This window comes from Neofelis nebulosa, chromosome 5 (assembly GCF_028018385.1).
Source record: "Neofelis nebulosa isolate mNeoNeb1 chromosome 5, mNeoNeb1.pri, whole genome shotgun sequence".
NCBI classification, from domain to species: Eukaryota; Metazoa; Chordata; class Mammalia; order Carnivora; family Felidae; genus Neofelis; species Neofelis nebulosa.
Window position 1 is genome coordinate 91,106,805 of NC_080786.1, and position 18,189 is coordinate 91,124,993.

General features: G+C 38.0%; 1 protein-coding gene and 1 non-coding gene across 5 annotated transcripts in view; one reads left to right on the forward strand and one right to left on the reverse strand.

Annotated features, from left to right (window-relative positions):
• HSPBAP1 (HSPB1 associated protein 1) overlaps nt 1–18,189 on the forward strand; it is a 58,736-nt gene that overhangs the window by 382 nt on the left and 40,165 nt on the right. For all 4 annotated transcript variants that reach the window (XM_058731175.1, XM_058731176.1, XM_058731178.1 and 1 more), the window contains exon 2: nt 17,634–17,819. In XM_058731175.1, coding sequence (XP_058587158.1) covers nt 17,634–17,819 — 186 coding nt within the window. The remainder of the gene's footprint in view (nt 1–17,633; nt 17,820–18,189) is intronic.
• Nucleotides 14,450–14,522, reverse strand: TRNAR-UCU (transfer RNA arginine (anticodon UCU)). Its single transcript has one exon. It is a non-coding gene; the product is annotated as a tRNA-Arg (tRNA).

Below are 18,189 nucleotides of genomic sequence, written 5' to 3' on the forward strand. Positions count from 1 at the left end.
GGACGTGCAGACTTCCAGTCATCTTACAAGTCCTGAATCCCTACATCCTGCCAGTGCTGATTTACCCACAAGGGGGGTTTGAATGGATTAAAATTAAATTTGTATAAATTTATATGAAATTAAATTTGGATAAAAATTTACTCTTGAGGTAAATGGAAGTATCTGGGACTTTTATGAACAGAGGCTATGAGCTTTTGCTCAACTTAAGTGGAATCCTGCCTTAGATAAGCAGTGAAGCTGGGTGGCCCATGTGCCTGAAGTCTGTGTTAGCTGTACTGAGTGATTTGCTCTGTGCCTGGTGCTCACTGGATCTAGAGACTTTTGACTGTTTATAATAATGCCTTTTTTCCAATTGAGTAAAGGGGCTTAGGAAGGAAAAGATTGACTAATATCTGGTAACACGCATACTACCAGCAGTACACATTGGGTGAGAGCTCTTCCCCGGGAGGAGAGGTTTCAGTATGGAAATGCTTCAAGGAAGGAGTAGTTGCGGGTGGGCCTTTAAGATTGGATGAGATCATGACAAACTCAGGTGGTAGTGCTGGGGAATTGTGGGAAGACAGGGAGCCGGAAAACACAGGATGGGTGTGGTTGGAGATTAAATAGTCATGTTTTGCCTAGGGAGGAAAATGACTAATTTTGCAGAAGAAACAATTATAACTTCCTCCTAGTGTGAGCAGTCTCTTATCTTTATAAACTCCCTTATGTACCCCAAAGATACAATTCTTGAACTTCATCTATACCTCCCCACCCATTGATCCTTCCATTTTCTTTCCATCTGTACCCCCTTCTCCAGTTTAGAATGCATGTTCTATTTTATCATGATCTCTTCCTTGAAGATGTACTGTTCTGTTGTCTCTCCCTGACTTTTATTCCTCTGGCAAAACCCATACTCCGGATGAACCCAACCTTTTGTTTTCTTTGCACCTGCACTTATGTGGCTCAATTTTGCTGGAAAAAGTCCTGGGCAAATTGGTGACACTATAAAATGAAAATGATCAACTTCAGTCAGCATGGGCCTGCGATCCTCTGATTCTGTTTCTGTGGTAAGCTTACTTCCTCTAGTGACAATTCCCCAAACTCTGTGTATCCTTTCTTCATAACTTTCAGTGGATGACTTTGCCAGTCAGGTCAGTTCTGCGTCTATTTTGTCTACTTTTTTCCTCCTTTACTCTCAGACCCTTGTCCAAATCACCCACATTTCTCACCTACACCCCTCCTATATTTCTTCAGGCCATGTGACCCTGTTTTTTATCTTCTGCCCTTCCAATCCCTTCTCCACTCAGCAAAAAAAAAAAAAAAGGTGATACTCCCTTACATAAAATTCTTTTTTTTTTTTTTTTTAATTTTTTTTTTCAACATTTTTTATTTATTTTTGGGACAGAGAGAGACAGAGCATGAACGGGGGAGGGGCAGAGAGAGAGGGAGACACAGAATCGGAAACAGGCTCCAGTCTCCGAGCATCAGCCCAGAGCCTGACGCGGGGCTCGAACTCACGGGCCGCGAGATCGTGACCTGGCTGAAGTCGGACGCTTAACCGACTGCGCCACCCAGGCGCCCCATAAAATTCTTAAATGAATTCCAGTGCACTTACAATAAAATCCAAACTCTTTCAACGTTTTTTATTTATTTTTTTTTGAGACAGAGAGAGACAGAGCATGAACGGGGGAGGGGCAGAGAGAGAGGGAGACACAGAATCGGAAACAGGCTCCAGGCTCCAAGCCATCAGCCCAGAGCCTGACGCGGGGCTCGAACTCACGGACCGCGAGATCGTGACCTGGCTGAAGTCGGACGCTTAACCGACTGCGCCACCCAGGCGCCCCGATAAAATCCAAACTCTTAACCACGGCCTACAAAAATCCTTGGTTTGGGCTCTGCTGATGTCTCCAGGAGTATCTGTTGGCACTCACTGCCCCCTCCTGTTGTCTACTTTTCACATAATTGGCTTCTTAATCTTCAGGTTTCAGAGTGTGTCACCACCTGAGTTCTTACCAGACCAACCTATCTAAAACAATCACTGTAGTTTTCCCCTGATTTCTAACCCTAGATGTTCTGTGATACAGCATCCTGCTCCCATCATTCACTTATTACAACCTGTAATTACTTGTTTAGTATTGTTTCCTCCACTTGACCTTAAGTACCTTGAAGGCAGGACCTACATCTGTTTTATTCATCACATATGCCCAAGCAGCAAGTACAATGCCAGACACATAGTGGGCCATTCATACATGTTTGTTGTGTGAATGAGTAAGGGAACCCTGCCAAGTCCAGAGGCAGGAGGAGAAAGAGCATGGCATGGTCCAGGAACTGAAAGAAGCTGGTATTAGAAGTGGTGAGAGAAGAGGGATTGTGGAGGGCACCTCGTACCAAGTTACTGGACTTTATGACAGTAGGAGGCTTTTATTTTTTTATTTTTTATTTTTTTAAACGTTTATTTATTTTTGAGACAGAGAGAGACAGAGCATGAACAAGGGAGGGGCAGAGAGAGAGGGAGACACAGAATCTGAAACAGGCTCCAGGCTCTGAGCTGTCAGCACAGAGCCCGACACGGGGCTCGAACTCACGGACCGCGAGATCATGACCCGAGCCGAAGTCGGATGCTTAACCGACCAAGCCACCCAGGCGCCCCAAGTAGGAGGCTTTTAAAGAGCTTTAGTTAAGGGAATAACTTGATCAGATTTGGTTTTAGGAGGATCACTCTGCCTGAAGGGTAGAGGACAGATGGGAGGGAGAGAGACTAAAGGACAGATACTTACTTTTAAGCCTCAGTTTTGTCCTCTGTAAAATGCATGATTATTGTAAAAATTAAAGATAATTGTGGATCATCTAGCATAGTGTCTGGCAGGAATTACATGTTCAAGAGTGGTATGTTTTATTGTTAATAAAAAGGCCTAGCATTGGTGACTGATGGGTGTTGAAACCAAGAGACAAGAAATTAGATCTCTGGAATTTTTCAGCCTGAGAAACTATGCAAATTAGGAACCTGAAGAAAAGGAGGTGATTGGGAGCAATGTGTACATGCATAGAGTTTAGGTAAGGAGAGATGATGAAAAAGATATCAAGCATGCAGCTAGGTAAGAGGAGGCTTTTTTTAGATATAGTATTCACTTACCATAAATTCACCCTTTTAAAGTATACAATTCAGTGATTTTTAGTATGTTCACAAAGTTGTGCAGCCATTACTACCATAATTCCAGAACATTTCCATCACACCAAGAACCCTGGTATCCATTAGTAGTCACCCTCAGTCAGACCCTCTCCCCAGCCCCTGGCAGTCATTAGTCTACTCTCTGTCTCTGTGGATATGTGCCTACTCTGGATGTTCTATGTAAATGGAATCATGCAGTGTGGGGCTTTTAGTGTCTGGGTTCTTTCACATTGCATAATATTTTCAAGCTTCATCTGTACTGTAGCACAGATCAATACTTCATTTTTTTATGGCTGAGTGCTATTCCATGGTGTGGTAATACCACATTTTGTTTATCCATTTATCAGTTGATGGCATTTGGGTTGTTTGCCCTTTTTGGCTACTATGAATAATGCTGCTATGAACATTAATATACATGTTTTTGTATTAACATCTCTTCAGTTTTCTTGGGTGTATATCTAAAATAGGAATTGCTAGGTCCTAAGATAACTCCATATTTACTGTTTTTTTTTTAACGTTTATTTATTTTTGAGAGAGAGAGAGAGACAGTGCGAGCGGGGAAGAGGCAGAAAGAGAGACACATGGAATCCGAAGCAGGCTTCAGGCTCTGAGCTGTCAGCACAGAGTCTGACTCGGGGCTTGAACTCACAAACTGCAAGATCATGACCTGAGCCAAAGTCAGACGCTTAACTGACTGAGCCACCCAGGCACCCCTTCGTATTTAATGTTTTAAGGAAGGTTGTGATTCTTTTTTGTTTATCAACATTGATATTATTTTATTTTATTTTATCTTATTGTTTTCTTACTTTTTAGTTTTAATTACAGTATAGTTTTTTTTCCTTTTAATTTAATTCAAGTTAGTTAACATACAGTGTAGTATTGGTTTCAGGAGTAAAATTTAGTGATTCATCACTTACATGTAACACCCAGTGCTCATCCCAACAAGTGCCCTCCTTAATGCCCATCCCCCATTTAGCCCATCCCCCTACCACACACCTCCCCTCCATCAGCCCTCAATTTGTTCTCTGTATTTAAGAGTCTCTTATGGTTTGCCTCCCTCTCTGTTTTTATCTTATTTTTCCTTCCCTTCCTCTGTGTTCACCTGTTTTGTTTCTTAAATTCCACATATGGATGAAATCATAGATTTATCTTCTCTGATTTCCTTATTTCACTTAGCATGGCATAATACACTCTAGTTTCATCCACATTGTTGCAAATGGCAAAATTTCATTCATTTTGATTGCTAAGTACTATTCCATTATATATACCACATCTTCTTTACCTGATTGTCAATTGATGGACATTTGGGCTCTTCCCATAACGTGGCTATTGTTGATAGCACTGCTATAAACATCAGGGTGCATGTGCCCCTTCGAATCAGCATTTTTGTATCCTTTGGATAAATAACTAACAGTGCCGTATTAATCAAAGCTCTGATAATGAACCTCATGAGTAATCTAATCTAGGTAGATTTAACAGTTTGTTGCTGATAATTAAATAATGCCATGAATGATAATCAATAATAATGTTTTGTTGATAACAGAGGCAATCAAAGAGATGCAGAAGTGAGCTACTCACTGAAATAGAGCTTCTTTAGAATAATTTCCAACAATGGTATAAAACTGTGCTGACTAAAACAGTAGCAACTAATTAACATGTGGCTCCTGAACACTTGAAGTATGGCTAGTCTCAATTAAGATGTCTTGTGTCAAATACACGTATTTGAAGACTTAGTTTAAAAATGGGTTATAAACTGTTAATAATATTAAAATATTGATAGTGTTTTAATATTGATTATATGTTGAAATGTTAATAATTTGGATATGTTGGGATGAACAAAAAGTATTAAATTTAGTTTCACCTGTTTCTTATTTTTTAATGTAGTTATTAAAAATTTTAAATTACCAAAAAAATAATAATAACTAGTTATTGCTGGGTCATGGAGCATTGTATTAACTTTTTGAGGAACCTCCATACTGTTTTCCAGAGTAGCTACACCAGTTTGCATTCTCACCATCAGTGCAAAAATGTTCCCCTTTCTCTACATCCTCTCCAACATCAGTTGTTTTGTGAGTTGTTGATTTTAGGTATTCTGACAGGTGTGAGCTGATATCTCATTGCGGTAAGGAAACTTGTGATTTTTAATCTTGAAGTCCTAAGGAAGGAAAAAAAAATCTAATGAAAATATGGATCTGCTCCCTTGAGAAAAGCAGCATGCACACCCATTTTGCAGGTGACTTCATATTTTTGTATTAGATTCTCAGAATCCTATCTGTGGAACTTCCAACCCCATTTTAAACTGTCATCCTCCCTAGAAACTCCACTTTGGGGTGACTGTTTATTGCCATGACAAAGTTAGTTAAATAAGGGTGCCTGGATGGCTCAGTCAATCATCAGACTCTTGATTTTGGCTCTGGTCATGATCTCATGATTGATGAGATTCCATGGTTGGTGACAGTGCAGAGCCTGCTTGGGATTCTCTTGCCATCTCTCTCTGTTCTCTCCCACTCGCACCCACTCACGTGCCCGCAGGCGCGCTCTCTCTCTCTCTCTCTCTCTCTCTCTCTCTCTGTGTCTCAAAATAAATAAACATTTAAAAAAACCCAAAGTAAGTTAAATAGGCCAAGTCCTACTGGGAGAGAAGGCTTTGCTTTAAATTTCATAAGGGTTATGTGAACAAAGGGTAAAAAAATACATACATTAAATACATGCATGTGAAAGGGTCATCATGTTCTATATAATGATGAATATTGTGGGAGTCATAGGAAAGTTAATTTTTGGTGGGGTCTGTCAGGTTTTCCATGTAGAGTATCATGTTGTCTGCAAAAAGTGAAAGTTTGACTTCATCTTTGCCAATTTTGATGCTTTTATTTCATTTTTTTTTTTTTTTTTAAATTTTTTTTTCAACATTTTTAATTTATTTTTGGGAGAGAGAGAGACAGAGCATGAACGGGGGAGGGGCAGAGAGAGAGGGAGACACAGAATCAGAAACAGGCTCCAAGCCATCAGCCCAGAGCCTGACGCGGGGCTCGAACTCACAGACCGCGAGATCGTGACCTGGCTGAAGTCGGACGCTTAACCGACTGCGCCACCCAGGCGCCCCGCTTTTATTTCATTTTGTTGTCTGATTGCTGATGCTAGGACTTCCAACACTATGTTAAACAACAGTGGTCTGCTAGAACTGATACATGAATTCAGCAAAGTCGCAGGGTACAAAATCAATGTACAGAAATCGGCTGCATTTTTGTACACCAATAATGAAGCAACAGAAAGAGAAATAAACTGATCCCATTCACAATTGCACCAAGAACCATAAAATACCTAGGGTAAACCTGACCAAAGATGTAAAAGATCTGTATGCTTAAAACTGTAGAATGCTTCTGAAGGAAATTGAAGAAGACACAAAGAAATGGAAAAACATTCCCTGCTCATGGATTGGAAGAATAAATATTGTTAAAATGTCAATACTACCCAAAGTAATCTACACATTCAATGTGATCCCAATCAAAATTGCACCGGCATTCTTCTCAAAGCTAGAACAAACAATCTTGAAATTTGTATGGAACTACAAAACACCCCAAATAGCCAAAGTAATACTGGAGAAGAAAATCAAAGCGGGAGGCATCACAATCCCAGACTTTAGCCTCTGCTACAAAGCTGTAATCATCAAGACAGTATGGTATTGGCACAAAAACAGACACATAGACCAATGGAATAGAATAGAGAACCCAGAATTGGACCCGTAAATGCATGGCCAACTAATCTTTGGCAAAGTAGGAAAGAGTATCCAATGGAAAAAAGTCTCTTTAACAAATGGTGCTGGGAGAACTGGACAGCAACATGCAGAAGAATGAAACTAGACCACATTTTACACCATACACAAAAATAAACTCAAAATGAATGAAGGACCTGAATGTGAGACAGGAAACCATCAAAACCCTAGAGGAGAAAGCAGGAAAAAACTTCTTTGACCTCAGCCACAGCAGTTTCTTACTTGACACATCTCCAGAGGCAAGGGAATTAAAAGCAAAAATGAACTATTGGGACCTCATCAAGATAAAAAGCTTCTGCACTGCAAAGGAAACAATCAACAAAACTAAAAGGCAACCAACGGAATGGGAAAAGATACTTGCAAATGACATATCGGACAAAGGGTTAGTATCCAAAATCTATAAAGAAGTCACCAAACTCCATACCCTAAAAACAAATAATCCAGTGAAGAAATGGGCAGAAGACATGAATAGATACTTTCTAAAGAAGACATCCAGATGGCCAACAGGCACATGAAAAGATGCTCAACATCACTCCTCATCAGGAAAATACAAATCAAAACCACACTGAGATACCACCTCATGCCAGTCAGAGTGGCTAAAGTGAACAAATCAAGAGACTGTAGATGCTGGCAAGGATGTAGAGGAACGGGAACCTTCTTGCACTGTTGGTGGGAATGCAAACTGGTGCAGCTGCTCTGAAAACAGTGTGAAGGTTCCTCAAAAAATTAAAAATAGACCTACCCTGTGACCTAGCAATAGCACTGCTAGGAATTTACTGAAGGGATACAGGAGTGCTGATGCACAAGGGGCACTTGTACCCTAATGTTTAAAGCAGCACTTTCAACAATAGCCAAATTATGGAAAGAGCCTAAATGTCCATCAACTGATGAATGGATGAAGAAGATGTAGTTTATATATACAATGGAATACTACTTGGCAGTGAGAAAGAATGAAATCTGGCCATTTGCAACAACATGGATGGAACTGGAGGGTATTATGCTAAGTAAACTAAGACAGTCAGAGAAAGACAGATACCATATGTTTGCACTTATATGTGGATCTTGAGAAACTTAACAGAAGACCATTGGGGGAGGGGAAGGAGAAGAAAAAGTTACAGAAAGGGAAGGAAGCAAACAATAAGAGACTCTTAAATACTGAGAACAAACTGAGGGTTGATTGGGGGGGGGGGTGGAGGAGAGGGGAAAGTGGGTGATGGGCATTAAGGAGGGCACTTGTTGGGATGAGCACTGGCTGTTGTGTGGAAACCAATTTGACAATAAATTATATTTAAAATTTTTTAATAAAATAAGTGTATGAAAAAAAGGAAAGTTAATTTTTGAGCAAACTTATTACTACCCCTTATCAGAAAATATTTGGCTGTATACGATAAACAGAAGACTGTTTAATACAGTAGGGTAGAAGACAGTCCTTGCCTTAAAATGACTTGTAAATATAGTTTGGGGGAGGGGGAAGATGCAGATAGAATTGTAGTATAAGAATATCCATAAGGCAGGAAGCAATTAGTTGGGAAGTAAGTATTACACATCTTAAGTGCTTTGGGGCTGAGAGAAGAAAGAAATGCAAATTGGATTGGTCTGTCCTTCCTAGACTAATATGAAAGTTTGGTATAGTTTGAATATAGAAATGAATGGAAGAGGCCATGTCTGGCAGGTGAGGCTGGTAGTGGAAGTGAGTGGAGAAAGGCCTGAGGCATGTAGGGGCAGAGGGCGGGGAGGAAGGTGAGGAGACAGACTGGTTCTACTAGAGTAGAATGGTAGCAGAGAATGCAGTTTGTGTCCTTTGAAACCAAACAAGAGCAGGGTGAACCAGAAATGTTGAAGTGAAGAAGAGGGAAATCATGGGTTTCAGTTTTCTAAGAATAATAGAGCAAAGCACCACAAAGAGTGAGGAAGTGGAGAAAGGTACTGGGGATTTGAAAGCGAAGAAGCTTTAGAATGGTTGCTGTAGGGATAAGGGTGATTAGGAATCAACTAGGGATAACTAATGTGTTGGGAGCAGAAAAGGAACCCAGTGGAGGTGAGCATGAACTTGTGGAACTGATCCTTTGTTTTGAGACTGTTTCTGATTATGTTCAGTAGCTCATTATGCAGGAGAAAACAAGTGGTTAGTTTTAATATTTTATATAGATTACTAAAAATGAGATGTGAATTCAGAAGACATTATTTAGCATCAGTTTATGCCAAACATTGTGCTAAGCTCTAGGGATATAAAAGTAACTGTCTTGCCTACAAGGATGTGATATTTTTTTTTTTTAAGTAACAGCTTGAAAATTACTAAAGGCAAAACATGATCATATTGATAATCAAATATGTTGGAATCCTATTTGAAAATAAAGGGGACCTTAAAATGCAAAATGAAGAACTATGTTACTGCTATTATAGCTTAAAATTAATAATATTTTATTATTTAATAAAGATTATTTGTTTCCTCTTAAAAAGAAAAAAAACAAACATTAGATGAATATGCAGAACATGGGATTCTTAGGGCAATGAAAATACTTTGTATGATATTATGATTATGGATATTATATTGATTATATTGATATTATAATGATGCTCATTATATTTTGGTCCAAATCTGTAGAATATACGACACTTAGACTGAACCCTAAGAGAAACTATGGACTTTGGGTGATTATGATGTGTCAATTTAGGTTTATCCTGGTAAAAAAGAGACAAAAAAACACATGTACCATTCTGGCAAATGATGTTGATAATGAGGGAGCCTCTGCATATGTGACAGGAAGAGGATATGTGGGAAATCTGTACCTTCTTCTCAATTTCATTATAAACCTAAAACTACTCTAAAATAAATTCTTAAAACATAAATAAACAAGAAATGACTTAATGTTAAGAATTTAAATACTGAGTGTGAGATGTTACAGAATCATGCATTGTTTGAAGCTTTTCAGTAAAATTAAAAATTGTCATTCTTTGAATCTGATTCTGCCTTTCAGGCTGCCTTTTGTTTCTTTCTCTTGGGCTCTTGTTTTAATTGTAGCCAGGTTTATGCCGTGATGAAAAGAAGAATGTACTCTTAGTAACTCTTCTTCCAGTCCTTCCTGAAATGAGTAAAGAAAACATTTAAAATGTAGTTGGGAAGCCCTTAAGGGAGACCTCTCTTGCACATTTGGAGCTGTTATCACCAGCAGGAAGAAGGTAGATAAGAATTATCTTGATAAGGGAGGACACTTTTCACAGAGGAATTTATCTCCTGCTTTTAAAAGAAGGAAGATCTCTCCCAGTCCCAGCAACAGTGAACTAACCACCACTTGCAGCCAATGAGAAACCACCACAACCTACAACTCTTATCCTTCTCCAGTGAACTTTTGTTCAAAATAACCCTTCCCAATTTCCTCCTAAAGTCAATTTGCTGGTCCTGAATTGTAATTCCTCTGCTATTCCCAAATAAGCTCATTTTGCTGGTAAAATAATGGGCAGTTTTAAGGTTGACATTCCCAAGGAAGTATCTTATTCCAGAGTTGCAGGGACTTGAGTTCTTATAGAACTGACACTTACAAGTGTCACTTACATGACTGGATTTACTCTTCCTCAGTTGGAGATGGCATACTCTTTCTGTCATTTTTTTTTCTCATTTTTAAAAGAGAAAATGGGGAAAGGGGGCAGGGGAGCTTAAAGAAAAGCAGAAGCTTCTATAGTCTTAAAAAGTAAAAGAGTTTCCATGCTAGGGCATATATGTAATTCATATGTAGCTAAAATACTTTATATTCAATAAGGACAAATATCAGATAAATTATACTGTTGAATTTTTAAACTATACTGTTGGTTAAAAACAAATAACATGAAATTTATCATCTTAACCATTTTTAAGAAAGAGTACAACTCAGTAGAGTTAAGTATATTCACACTGTTGTGAAACAGATCTCTAGAACTTTCTTCATCTTGCAAATCTGAAACTCTGTACCCAGAGTTTCCTCTTTTCTCCCTCCCCTCAGTCCCTGGTAACTGCCATTCTACTTTGTACCTATGAATTTGACCATTCTAGGTACCTCATGCAGGTAGAATAATGCAATAGATGTCTTTTTGTGACTGGCTTTTACTTAGTATGGTGTCTTCAGGCTTATGCATGTTGTAGCACGTGACAGGATTTCCTTCCTTTTTAAGGCTGAATGATATTCCACTGTGTGATGGATGTTTGGTTTGCTTCCACCTTTGGGCTGTTATGAATAGTGTTGCTATGAATATGGATGTGCAAATATCTTTTTAAGACCCTGCTGTTGAATATTTTTATGAATAGTTAGATAAAAAGCCATTTTATTTGGAAATATGGAAAATTTACTGAGCAGAATCAGAAGAGCTAGATGGAAATATTTTGGTAGAAATTTTGAAGATAATTTTGGAGGATTTTAAAGAACTTTAGTCTTTGAGACGCTATTCTTTCTAGTATCAACTTCACTTAAAATATAGATTTGCTTTTCCTTTAAGTTTTGGACCAGTATAACTTTTGAACTTGTAAGTCTTATTTATGAGCCATTTTCTGGCCCTAAATGGATTTTCTGGCTTTGCTGGGCAAGAGTCACAAGTGGAAGAGGATGGGAAGAAAAAGATGGGAGGTATCCAGCATGTAACCGTCTCTTGTTCCCAGGCTGAAATCGCTTGGGTGTTTGCTACTATACCGAACAGTGGTATTGGAACGGTTATGCCATAACAGCCTCAATACTTCTATTTATGGTTTCTTCAGTGGCACCACCTGCTAGACCTTGAAATTCAAACGGTTTATGACTAGTTGCCATTTTAATTAAGCATTTTATTAACTTGCAATAGAATTTTCTTCATTTGTATTGCCTTTTTTTTCCCCCTTAAGTAGGCTCCATGCCCAGCATGGAGACCAATATGGGGCTTGAATTTACAACCCTGAGATCAAGACCTGAGCTGCAATCAAGAGTCAGATGCTTAACTGACTGAGCCACCCAGGTGTCCTGTACTGACATTTTTTTTTTTTAAGTTTACTTGAGAGCGTGAGAGGGCAAGTGTCCAAGTGGGGAGGGGCAGAGAGAGAGAGAGAGAGAGAGAGAGAGAGAGAATCCCAAGCAGGCTCCATGCTGTCAGCACAGAGCCCTACTTGGGGATTGAACCCATGAACTAAACTGAGATCATGACCTGAGCTGAAATCAAGAGTCGGATGCTTAACCAACTGAGCCACCCAGACGCCACCCCTGTGTTGACATTAAAAAACATTTATTTTTAATGCTTATTCATTTTTGAGAGAGAGAGAGAACAAGCAGGGGAGGGGCAGAGAGAGAGGGAGACGTAGAATCTGAAGCAGGCTCCAGGCTCTGAGCTCTCAGAGCCTGACTTGGATGGAGCTCAACCTCACGAACTGTGAGATCATGACCTGAGCCAAAGTCGGACATTTAACCAACTGAGCCACCCAGGTGCCCCTGTATTGACATTTTAAAATAGTGGCTATAAAATAAAAAATTACCTTTGTTGTAAGTTTTACCACTTGGTCTTTAGTACAAATATAGTAATTTTGTTAAGAGGTACTTGCATAATTCCGTAAATGTTTTCATGAATAACGTTCATTATTTTTTACCCTAATATCTACCATTCAGAAGCTTTAAAATACCTTGTATGTACATACAGTAGTTGTCAGATTGAAGAAACTATCATAGGCTTACATGTATATGTTTAGAATAATTCAGCTCACCATGCCAGGACCCAGTTTCTGATTTACTCTTCTGTCAACTTCTGAAAGTTTTTAAAGATTTTAATAAAATGTAATAAAATTTAATTGAAAATTTATGGTTATTAACATTTCTATTAAAATTATACCTGACATGAGAGATGAGTTAATTTCAGTTTCAGGATCTGTATCTTTGTTGCATTCTATCAGTAGTAGGAGCGAATTCTGGACACTTGGTAAATTTTCCTTATTCTCATCTTGAATTCTAAATCTCAGATATAAAGCCAAGCCATGTATTAATCAACTGAAGGCAGATTGCTAACAAATTCAGAGAAATTATCTTGTAGTTTGCATTAATTAAAGAAAAATTGCTGAGAAAAAGGCAATTTGCTTTTTGATCATGTTTCACTATCTCCAAAGAGTTAGTTGAAACCAAAGCTGTAATCAATTGTCTGAACAACATACTATGTTTAGAAGGAGAAAAGACTCTTGTGCAACACTAGTTTCTAAGTCATCTCATTAGAAATTGCTTCATGCTGCAAGTTTAGACCTAGATACATTTATCCTTTAAAGGCTGTCAAAGTTGCTTCAGAATTTTTATAGCTCTTTGCATATATTCCTGCCTTGGAGTAACTGAGCGCATCCCTAGGCTATTTAATTAATACAATGTAGATTGCATTCTTCTTTAAAGGAAATTGTAACACTTAAATTTGTTAATTTAATGGCCCAGTTCATTGTTGATTAAACTATCAGAAGCCAAATTACTTTTATCTCACAAGCAGCTGATTGTTTTATTTCATTGGTAGGCTTGAGATTCTGTAAATATGCTAATTTCTTGTTAAAGTGAGCATCCTACTGCTCTGTTCTGCACACGCTTTATAGCACTTTTTATTCATTTAGCAAATGTTTGAGCATTTAATATATTTCAGCCACTGGGCTAGATGCTTTCTCAGCAAATTTTACTTTTTAGGGGTCTCCTATTAAATAACTTCTGGGATGTGTGGGATTTTTAGATCAGATCATTAAATATTTTTTATTTAATGAAAAAATATTTCTTTGAAACTGCTCTGTCAGAACACTACTCATGTGTTACTGATGACCATGTATTTATTTGTGGAAGGGTGGCAAGATATATCTTACCCAAATAGGAGAACTCTTTTGGGAATGTTCAAAGCCAGATCCATTGGCTCTGATTAAAATAAGCAGAATAAATAAATCCCTACCCCAAAAGGTCTGGTGCTTCTCTTTTTCTCTGCCCTTTAAAGTTCTAAAAGCAAAGTGTTCAAAGCTAGAATATTTCACAACTGTAGAAATGAAAGAATGCTATTATAGGGTCAGACCAGCCATGATTCATTCAGTGGAAGTCACAGTATTTTATAGAGAGAATAGGGTCGTCCTTGAAAACAATAGCCTCAGAAGGCAAGGTGTTAAACCAGTTATGAACTATTAGCAGTCTTGACTATAAGAGTTCATTTTTATATGTGAAAGGATTCAGGAGGTAGAATTTTGCTGGTATTAGTTCAGTGGCACAGAGATGGACATTTTTTGTATTCTTTCAGCTGAGGTTTGCAATTTAATGGGCCTTTAAAAATTTTTTTTTAATTAAAAAAAAATGTCTGGGGCGCCTGGGTGGCTCAGTCGGTTAAGCGTCTGACTTCAGCTCAGGTCACGATCTCACGGTCTGTGAGTTCGAGCCCCGCGTCGGGCTCTGGGCTGATGGCTCAGAGCCTGGAGCCTGCTTCCGATTCTGTGTCTCCCTCTCTCTCTGCCCCTCCCCTGTTCATGCTCTGTCTCTGTCTCAAAAATAAATTAAAAAACGTTAAAAAAAAAAAAATTAAAAAAAAATGTCAAGTAATCTTTATGCCCAACATGGGGTTTGAACTCATGTGCCTGAGATCAGAAGTCACATGCTCTACCAACTGAGCCAGCCAGGCACTCCCTGGGCCTCTCTTTTATCTCTCAAAGGAGCTAAACATGTCTGTTTTTCAGGCAAAATATAGAAGAGAAGGCTAAGGACAAAAACACTGACTCAACAACGTCCAGATACATCTCTGGCCACTCCTGTCTGCAAAGGAGTCTAGGAATTGTAATTTTTCAGCCACACCCATTGCTCAAAGTTCTGTTAGTAAGGAAGAGAGTGGGTATTGGATAAGGTAGGCAACTAGCAGTCTCTACTACAGCTATTACTCCACTACCCCCTGCCCACATGCGCACAAACCAAAACATTCCTCTCTCCCCAACAGCATGTATGGATTTATTATCCACTAATCGGCCTAAAGGTTTCCTTAACTTTTTTCTCTTTTCAGATTATATATACTCTCTCTCCTGAGTTTGTAGTGCCAGTGTGGGTCCCACGGTTTTAATTCTCTAGAAGCAGTCTTGTGCAGTGGAAAGAGCATGGGACTTGGAATCAAGCAATGTGACCAGTGGTTCCAGTTCATCACTGGTGTGCTGACCTTTGACATCTGAGCTTTCTAGTCTTCCTTTGGATGATGGAAATAAAATGCCTTCTCTGCCAGTGTTTATAGGCTTCTAAGAGGATCAGATGAGCAGTTTTAATGTATATAAAAGTACATGGCAAATAGTAAAGCATCATATGAGTAAATATATAGTATTGTTATGATGATGATGATGTTCAAAACCAAACTCTTCATCTTCCCACTAGAATGAGCTGTTGCTCCTAACTTGTTTTTTATGTCAAGTCAGAATCTGGAAACCTTTGTCTCCCTTATAGCTGCATCTGCTTCCCATCCCACATCTCTTTAGTTGTAATAGTCTTTGATATTATTCTGTTAGAATTTCTTTATCTCTACCATCTCTGCCTCCCTTACTGCCACCCTGTGTTGTTCAGAGCCTTACTATACACGTCTTACTTGGCTAGTACATCAGCTAAGTCCAGTCCAGTCTTTACGTCTCCACACATTTCTACATAGCCCTTACTTTTATTGTTTAATGGATATAATGTACCATGGGAGAAATTTACATAATATTTAGTAATATTCAGTAAATATTTTTCTCCTTTTAGACATTCGGCTGTTTATATTTTCAGTTTTTATATTATGGTAATAGATATGTGTATGTGTGTACATATATAATATATATGAATATGCACATAGCTGATGACTATTTTGTTAAAAGCAAATTCCTATATCATGAGTTACTAGGTTAATGGGTGGTTATTTGAGACTTCTGTTTCATTTTTCCACTTGTATGCCGAAGGATAGCACTAATTTCTATGCCACAGACAATGGAGTATTATCATGAATGCATTGGAGCTTCTCATAGTCTAGCAAAACTTAAAAAATGTATAATAAAAAATACAACCTGTCCATTTTCATGTACATGGAATCCAGGTACTCCCAAGTCCAGGAAGATTTGGTGTGTCATGATCTCAGTAACCTTGTACTGACATATTTATAGGCTAGTATGGGTCAAGACCGCTACTGTGAATTTATCAAACATGTCAAAAGTGCAAAACAAGAATCTCAAGGAAATACAGAAAATTTTATTCCTGGTTACATTCTGTTTTCCTTATAGGCTCTTCAGCACTTAAAGATAAGCTTGAGCTTCATTACTTTGAGACCTAAGGATTCCCTGTCTCCTCCTCCCTCCATGCAGCCCCCACACAACCCCCAGCTCTTCTACCTGCCTTTCCCTCTGAGCGTCCACACTCATCTCCTCACTCGGGAGCCCTCAGTGTGTAGACAGTGACAGACTGTCCTCAGATGTCTTCCTTACTTTCATCAAGTGTTTAGGGAAAGATTCTGAGTGTCCTTGTCTGAGAAGAGAGACCAAATTGACTTAAATTTCCATTTTCTTTAAAAACAAACCTTACATTCAGACAAATATGAATTAATCAAGTTCCTTGATAATTCCTTCCCATCCCTCTTCCTTTTATGAGAAAGTTTAGAAGAAAGTTGGATGCTGTGAGAATTTGGATTATTTATGAGCTTTCCTTAATTTTTTGAATTAAGTACAGAATAGGTAATGAATTACAGGGTTTAGCTGATTGTTCTAGAGAATCAAATATATGCGTATGATTTTATATTTATATATATATATATATATATAAATAATATATATAATATATATATAAATAATATATTATATATATATATTATATATATATATATATAATCAGAGTATGAAGCACTTTTTAACTTTCCCATACAACTTTCATCTTAAGATGTCTTTAAGGAGAAACTTTCTTGTTCTTTTATTTAACAAATGCTTATCATTACCATCCTCTCCAGGATTAATAGTCTATGATTCTGTGAAATTTATTGAAGTACTCAGTAAGTTACAGTATTCGTTTGTACATATCCCTTATACTGTTTATAGATGCAGTTGAAGTCAAGGACTAACACTGATACCCATCCTAGTACATCTTTTACGTTTAAAAAAAAAATGTTTAAGCTGATTTATTTTGAGAGAGAGAGCACAAGCAGGTGAGGGGCAGAGAGGAGAGACAGAATCCCAAGCAGGCTCCATGCCATCAGTGCAGAGCCTGAACTCATGAACCTTGAGATCATGACCTGAGCCGAGATCAAGAATCAGATGCTTAACCGACTGAGCCACCCAGGTGCCCCTGTCTTTTTAAATCTTGAAATAAAAATAATCCCCCTCACCCCGTTGACTGATTCAGTAGTCTTTTTGGGTAAACACATGGTAAGGCAAGTAGAATTCTTGCTGGCTCCAGCACCCCTAGTTGATCCAGCATAGTTCCCATCAGTGTTTCATACTGTTTTCAAAAAATGATGCGTTTTAAAGTTTAAATGTAATTGAAAAGCCTTTTTTAAAAACATTTTTGACATTGAAAATTGTACATATTTTCCAATGTTCAAAATTTAACATGAGAAAAATAATTTAAGAATTACGGTTTTTGAGGTCAGATATTTATGTAAATTGTAATAAATGAAGTGTAAAATGTATAATTACATAGAAAATTTTACCATAATAGAAATGATATTAGCTATTATTTCTTTGTATTATATGAAATAACTTTATATTTATCTCCCTGTTGCTCTATTTATTTCTCTCCCTAGGTGAACATATCAAACCTTTTACACCAGAGAAAGCAAAAGAAATTATAATGTCTTTACAACAACCTGCAATCTTCTGTAACATGGCTGTTGATTGGCCAGCACAACACTGGACTGCTGAACACCTTTCTGAGGTCCTTCATGGCAAGCAGATACGATTCAGGATGGGAATGAAAAGAACAGATACAGGTAGGACTATGAGTAATCGTAATAATAATGCCTCTTCAATAGCATTCCCGTATTCTTAGCAGTGGTTTCCTTATCTCTAGAGAATCCTTTATTTCAAATGCTGTTTTTGACTATTGCAGATAGGAAGGTTTTATTGGAAGTTTTAGATGGACAGTTTGTGTTAAGGGTTTTTTTTAGACTAAACAACCTATAGTTGATAACCTTATATAAAATGTATTTGTTCATGTATCATGGCTCATTGAATGTGGTAGATGCTTAAGATTTGTTAATGTGCTATTCTTTATGTTCCCCTGTGACTGAAAAAGATTAATACTAATCTAATAGTCTCTTTTACTTTTGACTCACATAGAATGTGCCCTTTCATTTGTGG